The 10,961-nt window shown below is 49.8% G+C and overlaps 6 protein-coding genes across 11 annotated transcripts; 3 read left to right on the top strand and 3 right to left on the bottom strand.

Moving 5' to 3' along the window:
• The first annotated feature begins 434 nt into the window (after positions 1 to 434).
• On the top strand, positions 435 to 1,622 carry Taf9 (TBP-associated factor 9). The gene is made up of 2 exons (NM_078667.4): positions 435 to 683; positions 748 to 1,622. The coding sequence occupies exons 1-2, from the start codon at positions 533 to 535 to the stop codon at positions 1,431 to 1,433; spliced, it is 837 nt and encodes a 278-aa protein (NP_523391.3). The 5' UTR covers positions 435 to 532; the 3' UTR covers positions 1,434 to 1,622.
• On the bottom strand, positions 1,617 to 2,978 carry CG8142 (uncharacterized protein). The gene is made up of 3 exons (NM_133017.4): positions 2,787 to 2,978; positions 1,843 to 2,710; positions 1,617 to 1,780 (listed from the first exon to the last, which is right to left on the bottom strand). The coding sequence occupies exons 1-3, from the start codon at positions 2,891 to 2,893 to the stop codon at positions 1,694 to 1,696; spliced, it is 1,062 nt and encodes a 353-aa protein (NP_573245.1). The 5' UTR covers positions 2,894 to 2,978; the 3' UTR covers positions 1,617 to 1,693.
• A 244-nt stretch (positions 2,979 to 3,222) lies between these two features.
• On the top strand, positions 3,223 to 6,497 carry Ucp4A (Uncoupling protein 4A). Of its 3 annotated transcripts, none has more exons than NM_001201735.2 (5): positions 3,223 to 3,634; positions 3,764 to 4,032; positions 4,957 to 5,066; positions 5,205 to 5,693; positions 5,756 to 6,497. In NM_001201735.2, exons 2-5 carry the CDS (start codon positions 3,784 to 3,786, stop codon positions 5,928 to 5,930), a joined length of 1,023 nt encoding a protein of 340 aa, NP_001188664.1. In that variant the 5' UTR covers positions 3,223 to 3,634; positions 3,764 to 3,783; the 3' UTR covers positions 5,931 to 6,497. The 3 variants fall into 3 exon arrangements, with proteins under 3 accessions (NP_001188664.1, NP_573246.1, NP_001285392.1); NM_133018.4 differs by having other exon boundaries at positions 3,223 to 3,694; positions 5,756 to 6,218; NM_001298463.1 differs by lacking the exon at positions 4,957 to 5,066 and having other exon boundaries at positions 3,223 to 3,694; positions 5,756 to 6,218.
• Positions 6,384 to 8,616, bottom strand: CG15814 (uncharacterized protein). Of its 4 annotated transcripts, none has more exons than NM_167577.3 (7): positions 8,563 to 8,616; positions 8,182 to 8,342; positions 8,050 to 8,084; positions 7,688 to 7,984; positions 7,391 to 7,619; positions 7,093 to 7,328; positions 6,384 to 7,035 (listed from the first exon to the last, which is right to left on the bottom strand). In NM_167577.3, the coding sequence occupies exons 2-7, from the start codon at positions 8,227 to 8,229 to the stop codon at positions 6,915 to 6,917; spliced, it is 966 nt and encodes a 321-aa protein (NP_728098.1). In that variant the 5' UTR covers positions 8,230 to 8,342; positions 8,563 to 8,616; the 3' UTR covers positions 6,384 to 6,914. The 4 variants fall into 4 exon arrangements, with proteins under 4 accessions (NP_728098.1, NP_728099.1, NP_573247.2 ...); NM_167578.3 differs by having other exon boundaries at positions 8,487 to 8,616; NM_133019.4 differs by having other exon boundaries at positions 8,182 to 8,616.
• Positions 8,617 to 8,733: 117 nt separating this feature from the next.
• Spt7 lies at positions 8,734 to 10,163 on the top strand. Its single transcript, NM_133020.4, has 3 exons — positions 8,734 to 8,957; positions 9,019 to 9,121; positions 9,182 to 10,163. Exons 1-3 carry the CDS (start codon positions 8,815 to 8,817, stop codon positions 10,013 to 10,015), a joined length of 1,080 nt encoding a protein of 359 aa, NP_573248.2. The 5' UTR covers positions 8,734 to 8,814; the 3' UTR covers positions 10,016 to 10,163.
• On the bottom strand, positions 10,143 to 10,959 carry CG32554 (uncharacterized protein). Its single transcript, NM_167580.2, has one exon. It carries the CDS (start codon positions 10,879 to 10,881, stop codon positions 10,162 to 10,164), a length of 720 nt encoding a protein of 239 aa, NP_728102.1. The 5' UTR covers positions 10,882 to 10,959; the 3' UTR covers positions 10,143 to 10,161.
• Positions 10,960 to 10,961: the final 2 nt, after the last annotated feature.

Consider the following 10,961-nt stretch of genomic DNA (forward strand, 5'->3'; position numbering starts at 1 on the left):
TTTAGCTCCTTTTGGCGGGACTTCGTTTTTGTTTTTCCACAACTGGGGTATTCAAGTTTTGTTAATAAGCTTATCAAGTCGTGTGAGAGAAATTTTTGACTTTATTAAAACTAAACAGAATTGTAGTCTTCATTTCACTCTGCCATTTGTTCTCGTTTCGTTAATTCCGAAATATTTTGAAATTGTTGTTTCTGATAGTTAATATTCCACCTATTGGTCCACCTATTATGCCAATGTGGTGTTATGTGATCTGGTAGAAATATGCTTATTGTTTAATATTTTGGATAAGCTTCATTAGATTTGTTCCTACATTTAAAAATCGATTTCTAATTTAGCCGTTTTTTTTAAATGGCCAGAGCCAGAGTTGCCACCCTGCAGTCCAGCGGCGTTTTCCACACTAGACGTCTGCATCGATAGTATCGCATAAGCTCACCGATTTCCGATAGACCCGTATATATGTACGTGCACAATTTCAATGGAATAAACAATCTTCTTGCAGCAAAGCCGACGTAAACATAATAACTATAGAAGTATGAGCGCAGAGAAGTCCGATAAGGCCAAGATCAGTGCCCAAATCAAGCACGTGCCGAAGGACGCGCAGGTGATCATGTCCATCCTGAAGGAGCTGAATGTCCAGGAGTACGAGCCGCGCGTGGTCAACCAACTGCTGGAGTTCACCTTCCGTAAGCGGCGATTAATGCCTTGCTTTTCCCACATCATTTTCCTAAATGCTGTCTTGCATTGCAGGCTATGTAACCTGCATTCTGGACGACGCCAAGGTGTACGCCAACCATGCGCGCAAGAAGACCATCGACTTGGACGACGTGCGTCTGGCCACCGAGGTTACGCTGGACAAGAGCTTCACCGGGCCGTTGGAGCGCCACGTTCTAGCCAAGGTGGCCGACGTGCGCAACAGCATGCCCCTGCCACCCATTAAGCCGCACTGCGGTCTCCGACTGCCGCCCGACCGCTACTGTCTCACCGGCGTCAACTACAAACTGCGGGCCACTAATCAGCCCAAGAAAATGACCAAGTCGGCGGTGGAGGGCCGTCCACTGAAGACCGTCGTTAAGCCCGTCTCCAGCGCCAATGGTCCGAAGAGGCCACACTCCGTGGTGGCCAAGCAGCAGGTGGTGACCATTCCCAAGCCCGTCATCAAGTTTACCACCACTACGACAACGAAAACGGTGGGCAGCTCCGGCGGATCTGGGGGCGGCGGTGGTCAGGAGGTTAAGAGCGAGAGCACCGGCGCCGGCGGAGATCTCAAGATGGAGGTGGACAGCGATGCGGCGGCCGTGGGCAGCATCGCTGGCGCATCCGGTTCGGGAGCAGGAAGTGCCAGCGGAGGAGGAGGAGGAGGAGGATCATCTGGCGTTGGAGTGGCCGTCAAGCGGGAACGTGAGGAGGAGGAGTTTGAGTTTGTGACCAACTAGCGAAACGACATCATTTACCTTAAATTAATATTCTTAAACCAGACCAAAGCACTTGCATTTGGTTGAGCGAACTGGGGGTCTAAATTTCAACTCGAATGTGAAGTCCCAAAAACCTTAGTATAGATTCGCCCGTTAATCATTATGAAATCTACGTTTTATACACAAATACAACTACCAGATTTTCATATTAAATATAACATTTATTTTAGACTCCAGTCGCGGATAAAGTACATGTAATGAATGTGCTGAGTGGGATGAGATTACTTTAAAGCTAAGATGATGCAGCAGCCAAGGTCCATGATCTGCAGATACTCGGAGCCGCCGTCCTGCAGTCGAAAGCAGCATTCCTGTGGGATAAAGGCAGCAATAAACAAGAGGAATCATATCTATCTATGCAGTCAGTACGTACGCCCAGCTTATCGCAGATCGTGGCCTTTTGCGGATCATTCAGCCCCGGATGATGGACAATGAACTCGACGAACTGTTCCATCATTTGGCCAACGCTGTAGGCGGAGAAGCCAATCTCCCGCACGAACTGCTCCAGGCGCTCGTAGTTCCCAGAGCGACAGACCTCCAGGTAATCCTCCAGATAGTACTCCGGTATAACGCCCGACATCTCGAACAGATCAGCAGTGTTGATGATGTGCTCGGGCCCTTTAAGGCGGTAGCAGGACTGCAAGGTGGTGATAGCGCGTCGCAGATCTCCGCCGGAAATTTTGACAATGGATTTATAGGCATCGTCCTCTATCTTTACTCCCTCCATCTCGCAAATGTACTTCAAACGATCGATCACCTTGTCTTCGCCCAGCGCCTTGAAGCGAAATTTAGAGCAACGCGACGTGATTGGCACGATAATTCGGGACACATAGTTGCAGATCAGGCAAAAACGGGTGCTCCGGCTCTCCTTCTCCATGGTGCGACGCAGCGCAGACTGTGCGGCATGGGTCATCGAATCGGCCTCGTCCAGAATGATGATCTTGAAGGGCGGACACGGCTTACCGTCCGGACGCACACTGCTGGCCGACAGCTGCGAGAAGTTTTTGATCTTGGTGCGCACCACATTGATGCCACGCTCGTCGGAGGCGTTCAGCTCGAGGATGCGGTCCTTGAACATGTCGCCGAAGATCTGTCGGCTGGCAGCCAGGATCGTGCTGGTCTTGCCCGTGCCGGGCGGTCCGTAGAGCAGCATGTTGGGCAGGTCCCCGCCTTCAACGCACTTGCGCAGCACGGCCACCACTTCGGACTGCTCCACCACATCATCCACATTGCGTGGCCGGCTGTTTTCGTCATTCGAAAAGGATAGAAATCACTTAAATTAGCATGTGCTCCAAGTTGGCGACATCGTCAACTCACTATTTCTCCACCCACGGTGCCGGTGGCTTGCGACGCGCCGCCGGAGTACCCTGGCTCTTGTCTCCGGATCCCGCCGTTGATTTTCCCGTTTTCAAAAAGGCTTGCATACCGGTTTCCTTGTTTCTTGACAAAATTACAAATAAAGCAGGACGCAAATGCAAGTTAAGCGCGCGTTTATCGATAACAAGTTGTCGCGAGTTGAAAGGTTGCCGGTAGCAGAGCTGCCAGCTAGAGCGAAGCAATTGTACACCTGTAAAAACTTCTGTGTATTACAAAAGTTTGTATCAAATGTAATACTAAAAATGTTATATTAAAACATTTTTTAATATTTGTACTTATAAAATTACACTTTTGTACAGATTTTTTTATTTGCAAATAATTTGAATTTAAAATGAAAACAATATAAACATTAGATTCTCGCCGCGTAGGTGCATCCATCTATCCGGCAACCCTGGCCTGCATCGCTTTTGTTTTTGTTGCGTTTTTTTATTGCGCTGATAACTACGGGTTTTTTAGTTTTTTATAAAGGATATAAATAGAGCGGCTTTCGCAGGCAGGGTGGACAAACATGATTAACCGCCCAGCACAGCGCGTGCCAACGAGTGTTTTATAAGAGCCCGATTTGGATTCTGATTTTGATTTGCTATTGCCTTTGCCTCTGCCATTGCGATTGTTATTGTTTTTGTGCCCCGCCTTCGCCCCACAAAACCGAAAAGGAAAAAACCAAGAGAAGCGTTGCCAAAACGTTGTTATGTAAATGCACGGAAGCAGAACGTTGGCACAGGCACCAATCCTCATCCGGAATCCACCGCAATCGACGTGCTCCGCAGCGGGACACGAAGTTTAAGGTCGGAGCGCAGAGCACCCGCACGCATCACGCGATTGTGTGAAAGTTTCGCCTGGCTCGAGTTTGTTTAGCGCTTGTTTACCCAACGCGTAACGAAGTCACTGAGTTTCCCCTTCCTTGTGCATTGCAGATAGGAAACCCGGCTCGGAAATGGCCGCCAAGACGGACGAATCGTCGCCAGCCGTGGCGTCAAGCACAAGCAGCAATCCCGCTCCCTCCAGCGGACGCCACCAGTTGCGACCCGTGAAGTTTGACTACGCGGACTCATTCGCCTGCACTTACATCGTTTCCGTGGTGGCCGCCTCCATTGCAGAGCTCGCGACCTATCCCTTGGACCTGACCAAGACGCGTCTGCAGATCCAGGGCGAAGGAGCCGCCCATTCGGCGGGAAAGTCCAATGTGAGTGGCACCCCACACCTAACTGCTTTCCGCTTGTTGTTCTATTGTCTCAGGCTTTTGGTTACTCCTAACCCCGGAACCTAATCCACATCCCCCTCTTCCAATCCATCCATTCCTTAGCTCACAAACTAAACCAGAGATTGTGCTGCCCCCTCCGATTTATCTACTCCAATCGCGCGATTAGCGAGCCGAAATTTCACAGTGTGTTTTCAGAGTCAGAGATACGGCAAATCGGAGTGGGCACGGCCTTGCTGATAAGCCTTGGCTCACAAGACGCTATGCTAGGTGGCTCGGTATCAGTCACAGCTTCTGCCCAGATCACACCCATGCACCCACCCCCACCCCGGCTAGCTCATCCATTGTACCCGTATACGCCTTCCCACTTTCCCATCTGTGTGTGTGAATGTTTGGATTGGTTTAATTGTTTGCTTGTATTCATGGACTGTATTGATACAATTTATTACTAAGAGAGTGTATGATAACGATAGCTAACAAATATGAGTAGGTACTTGTTTAATCGTATCAAAAGAAACCAGTTTGCTAACCACAAAGAACATGTTTGATATTCGAATTACCAATCTCAGTTACGCAGAAAGGGAAGAGGGAAAATGAAAATATAAAGATTTCTAAATCAATAATAGCTAATCCTCCTAAGACGAAAAGCTATGTTAGAAAAGATACATTAACAAAAAGTTACAAGGCTTATAGGGTAAGCTTAGTAAATGGAATTAGATATGCGATAGGAATGGCCTAGCAATACAGGACCCCCATCCCACTGACCAATCCATTCCAATCCGTTTGTGTGTGTATGTGCCTGTTCCATGTGAATATTGTGTTTTTCGGCCTGCAACAGATACAGATACAGATACAGATACTACAATGAACCACCCACAATTACCGATTCCCAACGATTACCATTACCAGATGCAATACCGCGGCATGGTGGCCACCGCCTTCGGGATTGCGCGTGAGGAGGGCGCCCTGAAGCTGTGGCAGGGCGTAACGCCGGCGCTCTACCGACACGTCGTCTATAGGTGGGCATTCCCAAAACTCCTCATTCTAGCATCTAGATCACCGCCACAGCCAATCTGCGCCAGCAGCTGTTAGCCATCAGCCATTAGCTCAGCAAGTTCTAACCCAACTTCTCCCTGTCCTCCCATGTCCATCCGCAGCGGTGTGAGGATCTGCAGCTACGACCTGATGCGCAAGGAGTTCACACAGAACGGCACCCAGGCTCTGCCGGTTTGGAAGTCGGCGCTGTGCGGCGTCACGGCCGGAGCCGTTGCCCAGTGGCTTGCCTCGCCCGCTGACCTCGTCAAGGTGCAAATCCAAATGGAGGGCCGACGACGTCTGATGGGCGAGCCACCGAGGGTGCACTCCGCTGGCCATGCCTTCCGCCAGATCGTGCAGCGTGGCGGAATTAAGGGCCTGTGGAAGGGCAGCATCCCGAATGTGCAGCGAGCGGCGTTGGTCAATCTGGGCGACCTAACCACATACGACACCATCAAGCACCTGATCATGAATCGCCTGCAGATGCCCGACTGTCACACAGTGCACGTGCTGGCCTCCGTTTGTGCCGGATTCGTGGCAGCGATCATGGGCACGCCAGCTGATGTGGTGAAGACGCGCATCATGAACCAGCCCACCGACGAGAATGGCCGGTAAGTGACCAATGGCCGCATTTAACTATTGGAACGCTTAATCACCTATGTTATTCTCGCAGGGGCCTGCTCTATCGCGGATCCGTGGACTGCCTGCGACAGACGGTTTCGAAGGAGGGCTTTGTGGCGCTGTACAAAGGCTTTCTGCCCTGCTGGATACGAATGGCGCCGTGGTCGCTCACCTTCTGGCTGTCCTTCGAACAGATCCGCAAGATGATCGGAGCCTCCGGCTACTGAGCGGTGGCTCAATTTAAGTTTAGGTGTAGATGTACATACAAGCACATGTATAACGCAGTTCGTTCATGTTACCCCGCCTTTAAGTCGGTCATAATCCTATTTTCCGTGCCTGAATGCCCAAATGTCAGGAGGATGTTGTGCGGCTCCTGGCCAAGCTTAGCAGCATATACTCTGTCCATTTTAGTCTGTTATGCCAATCAGATCTTTCAGGTTTCTTTCTCTTACCTTTTGTTATTGTTGTTGCCTTAAGATTAAAATCAAAACTTACAATAAAGCGAGAAACTTGTTATTTCAACGGATATTACTTAGGCGATTACTTAAGAATTTCCCAAGAGTCGAGCGAAATCGAAAGAGACAGCAATGCTGGTGGTCAATGGAACTTGTATAATCCTGGCAAATAAATTATTAATAGGATTTTTCCCTTCCTTCAGTGAAAGTGAAACAGTTTTAAGTATTTTATCAATAGATTTTTTTTGGTATATGTATATTCCTAACCAGCTCGAGTGCAATTAAGTAAAATCAAGAAAATAAAATTGGTAATAATACCTAGGAGGCATACACACAGGCACACATATGTACATAAATACATAGCTACGTATAATATATAGATATAGATACATATATCCAAAATTGCATTTACGTTTCGATTAAAGACTCCAATGGAAAAGGAAAATTTGGGTGCCCAAAAGCAAACCACACACAGAACTGGAAACCCGCAAACAGATTGGATGGCAATGGCATTCGTCTACAGATCTTTCATCCGTCATCGTCATCATGGTTCAGGTTCATGTAATGGAGTCGTGGAGGGGAGCGGGGGAATGAACGGCGACGGTACTAGTGGTGCGGGTGTTTCGCAGCCCCTCCAGGTTGGTCTGTCGTTGTTTCTCCATCGTCGTGTTTTCCGTGTGGTTTCATGTGCAGGACTTAATCCGAAGTGTGTGTGCTTGACTAGACGCCGAGGAAAGCTAGTGCCGGTATCAGGATCTACTCCAGTCCCAGCATCCAGTTGATGCCTTGTACTATGAAAAAGATGAGCGGCTGCCAGGCCACCAGCCAACGAATCCAATCCAGCAGGCGACCGTACAAAACGTGCGGCTTCTCCCAGCTAGAGGAGAAACAATATTAAGTAGGCCAGTCAAACGGATGGCTCTGAATGGCTTACGGATTGCGGAACATCTTCTGGAGATCGACCTTTTCCTTGCAGTAGGGACACGTCTGCTTCTTGCCCACAATGCACCAACCACGTATACAGAACTCGTGGAATACGTGGTTACAAGACAACTTGTAGGTGTTCTCAATGACGCCCTCTTCCTTCTCCGAGACCAGCAACTGATTGCCACACACTGCGCAGACATTCTGATCAAGATGTCGTGTTGGAATACCCTGAGGTGTGTAGTACTGTGGGACAAACGGGAGGGTTAGAAGATTCCAACTGGGTATCTGGCCAATGGTCAACTCACGCCAATAGCTGCCGCCATCTTATCCGAACATATCTCGGATATATCACGCCCCAGGACGCCGATGTACAGGCCGTAGAAGCAGAACATCAGGCCCACATCCATCCATGTGTTTGGTGGCTGTGAGAACATGTAATTCATGCCCAGAAAGGCGGCTATGATCACCAGATAGCCCACCAGGCCAAGGCCATAGCTGAGCTTGTAGATGAAGTAGAACCACTTGTAGACCAGCCTGAAATTGGATTTTATGGGTTATTATCTGGCCTTCGTCGGTCGCCGTTCTTATCTACGTTGACTCACCTAGGCGTTGTGCCCTGGATGGGCTTGCTGATGGCCCGTCGCATAACCAGTGCCGTGATGCAGGTGAACACCAGCCAGATGATTATGAAGCGCAGCCAGCCGAAGCTGCAGGAGATGATCAGCGGAATGAGCCACATGGCCAGCAGGGTGACGAAAGCGTAGGATCTGTAGTGCCGCTTCTTCCACTCGACCAGGATGATCTGGGCAATAACCAGGGTGACGAACAGAATGATCACCATCTCGGAGTGCATGGCATCGTGGCCGCGATGTTTCTCCACCATCAGTTGATGCTGCGCTCTGTTCGATTGGATAGCCGAAAATTTGTTATGATTTAAAGGATTTTCTAAGGCCACTTCACTTACCGCATTCGCTCCTCCGGCGTCATTTCGTCCAGGGACTGATGGACATCCGCATTAGCAGGGAATTGCAGGGAAGAGGGAAAATTTGGCAGTAGAGTGGGGCTTCCTATTCGATTCCCATTAGAAAAGACTCACCTTGTTCAAGTCCACGGGCTCATGCAGGTCCATGTGCTCCTGGTGCATCTTATTGCCGTTGTATCCGCCGTATCCCGCTGCCGCCAATCCGCCGGACAGTCCCACTCGTCGTCTGCGTCGCTGCGTTATCTTGCCCACCACGTATTGCGATCGGTTTTTACCTTTGAAATTCGTGAAACGAAAACAAATAATTACATTTTATGCCTGTGTGCTTGTCCAGCTGCAGTGGCGTTGCCATTTGTCACAGCGGCCGAAAAAACGAATACATGTATGTGTGACGTGAGCCACAAAAATACAAGCGCGACCTGATTGTTAGAACCAGCTGTCCTGAGTATGGGGTTTTTCCCAAATTGTTGCTATTTTATCATAACCTTTATTTACTTTAGCTACGACAGCGCTTTCTGATTATCGAAAACGAAACGTTCGAGGCCAACGTTGCCAGATGCCGCTGCAGGCCGTGCCGATGTTTACCGACAATCAGCTGTTTGGTTCAATGAGTTGAGTATTTCGTTCCCAGCGCAAGCAAACTTATCGATAGTCCCGATAACCAACCATGTTATTTTAGGGCCCGATAAGTAAACAACAATATATTGTTAAGTAAATGTTGTACGTAGGTTTTTAAGCGAAATAAACATGCAAACAGAGCACTGGGGCTCGCTGCCCGCAGAGGATGACGGCGGTCAACTGACGCCGGACAAATACGTGCCCACGGCGGCCAAGAAACTTAAGCTGGACGAGATTCGCCAGCGCGGAGATCCGCAACCGCAAGAAAAGCAGTAAATAAATCTAAAGAAAAGCTTTAACGCAGCCGGTAAACTAACCATATATTCCATGTAGCCACAAGTTGGAGCTGAGGAGTGCGCTGGTCACCCAGACCATCGAGGTGATGAAGCAAACCGAGGTGCTGCAGTCCCTCATTGAAACGTACTCCAACAAAAATGCAAGTTCTTGGTTCTTGTTTAACCGTAGTATTTACCTAATTTACCCAATGAATTCATAGGGAAGTTCCAATTACCTCTTGAATCCGTGCCTAATGATACCGGAAGTGGACTTTCCGCCGGAGAACGCAGCCGAACTGGTGGGCAGCCAAAAGTTTCAGAAGCCCATTTGGTTCACACCAACCGTGGACACAGCCTACTCTCGCGGGGATCCGGAGGCATATCCGGAGATCCCCAGCTCTGCTTGCCGCCAGGCGATGCGCAAGGTGATGTGCGGCATGCTGCGCCTGGCCGGCTTCACCGACTGTTCCGAGTCGGCGGTGCAACTGCTGACGGACGCCACCGAGGAGTTCCTGCGCAGCTTTATCGGCGAGTATCGCGGCTACTATGACAGTCAGCCGCGGCTGCAGAATTCCACGGTGCTGCAGCTGGTCCCACTGGAGCGCGCCCATTTCGCCCAAACGGGCACCTCGCTCACCCAGGTGCACAACTACTACAAGCACAAGGTGCTGGCCAGGAATCGCGCGGAGATCGCTGAGTTCAACAGCGTACTGCAGGAGTACGACAAACTGATGAAGGAGAGCCAGAGCAGCATGCAGAAGCAGCACAACGAGTTCAACGGCCACGACTTTCTCAACATCCTGGACAACAGCGCCACAGGCAGCAGCCAGAGCATAGGCGGCATGGCCATGGGCGATATGCTGCAGGATCTGGGCGGTAGCACGGGCTCCAGTGGCACAGTCAGCTCCCAGCAGATGCTGTACGGCCTGCTCGATGGCCAGATATCGTCCAATACCTCCAACATGACGGGGACGAGCGGCAATGGCAGCACGGGCGGCAATGGAAATGGCAATGGGGCCACGATTAGCAACTTTCACGCCACTTTTGAAACGTAATTGTTAAAATTGCGGGGATAACTTCATTATCTCACACTGAGATATCTCTAGCAATCAAATGTTTCACACTTTTTATAGAACGACTAAGATCTCTAGGCTCAAGTTAAGTTAAGCTCTAAGGAAACGTACTAATTAAATAGTTTTTATTACGTGTTTTGTTTATTGCTCATCTTTTTGCTAATCCTCGACTCGTTCCAGTTGTTTTGTCGCCTCCGCTTGGTGAACTCGTTGGTGGGTTCAATGGCCACAAGTTTGGTTGCATTCGGATCGCTGGCTCTGTACTGGAACACTTTGTCGTGGCGCGTCTTTTTCTGGGCCCACGCCAGCAGGTCCCTGCCTTCCAGTATGGAGTTGCCAGTGACCACCACAGAGTCCAGAGCTTCGGGCGCGGATTGGTCTTCTTCGGGGGTCCGTCTCCTTATGTTAGGTTTCTTTTTCGGACCTGCAGGACCTTCCACCACCAAATCGGCGATCAAATAGCAATCGGCATTGGACACGAGCTTGACTTTGTCGGGTGGGGGCTTCTGTTTGCCTACGCCATTGGGTACATCCAGAGAGAACTCGATTTGCTCCTGGATTATGCCGCTCAGTCTGCGCCAAATGTGCGTTTGCATCTCCTGCGAGATCTGCAGATCGCTGGCAGGCGCGTCCTGATCCTCCACGTAGCGTTCACTTTTTACCGGCTGTGCTTCGTCCTTCCTAGTGGCCAACGGTTGCTCCTCGTTGGCTACTTCATGCGCCTCCTCTTTTGGCTGCGATTGATACATGGCATTTGTGAGCAACGTGGTGTCCGCCGCCTCCAGGAACTGGCGCATCTGGGCGTCGTCCTCGGAATCAGAGTCGCTATCCCTTGATTTAACTGGCATTTTTTGTACGCTCTTTGAATATTTATTTATTTACATTTAATTTTTAAACGATAGGTGTGCCGTTAACGTGCACGATGGTT

This window comes from Drosophila melanogaster, chromosome X, assembly GCF_000001215.4.
Source record: "Drosophila melanogaster chromosome X".
NCBI lineage: Eukaryota > Metazoa > Arthropoda > Insecta > Diptera > Drosophilidae > Drosophila > Drosophila melanogaster.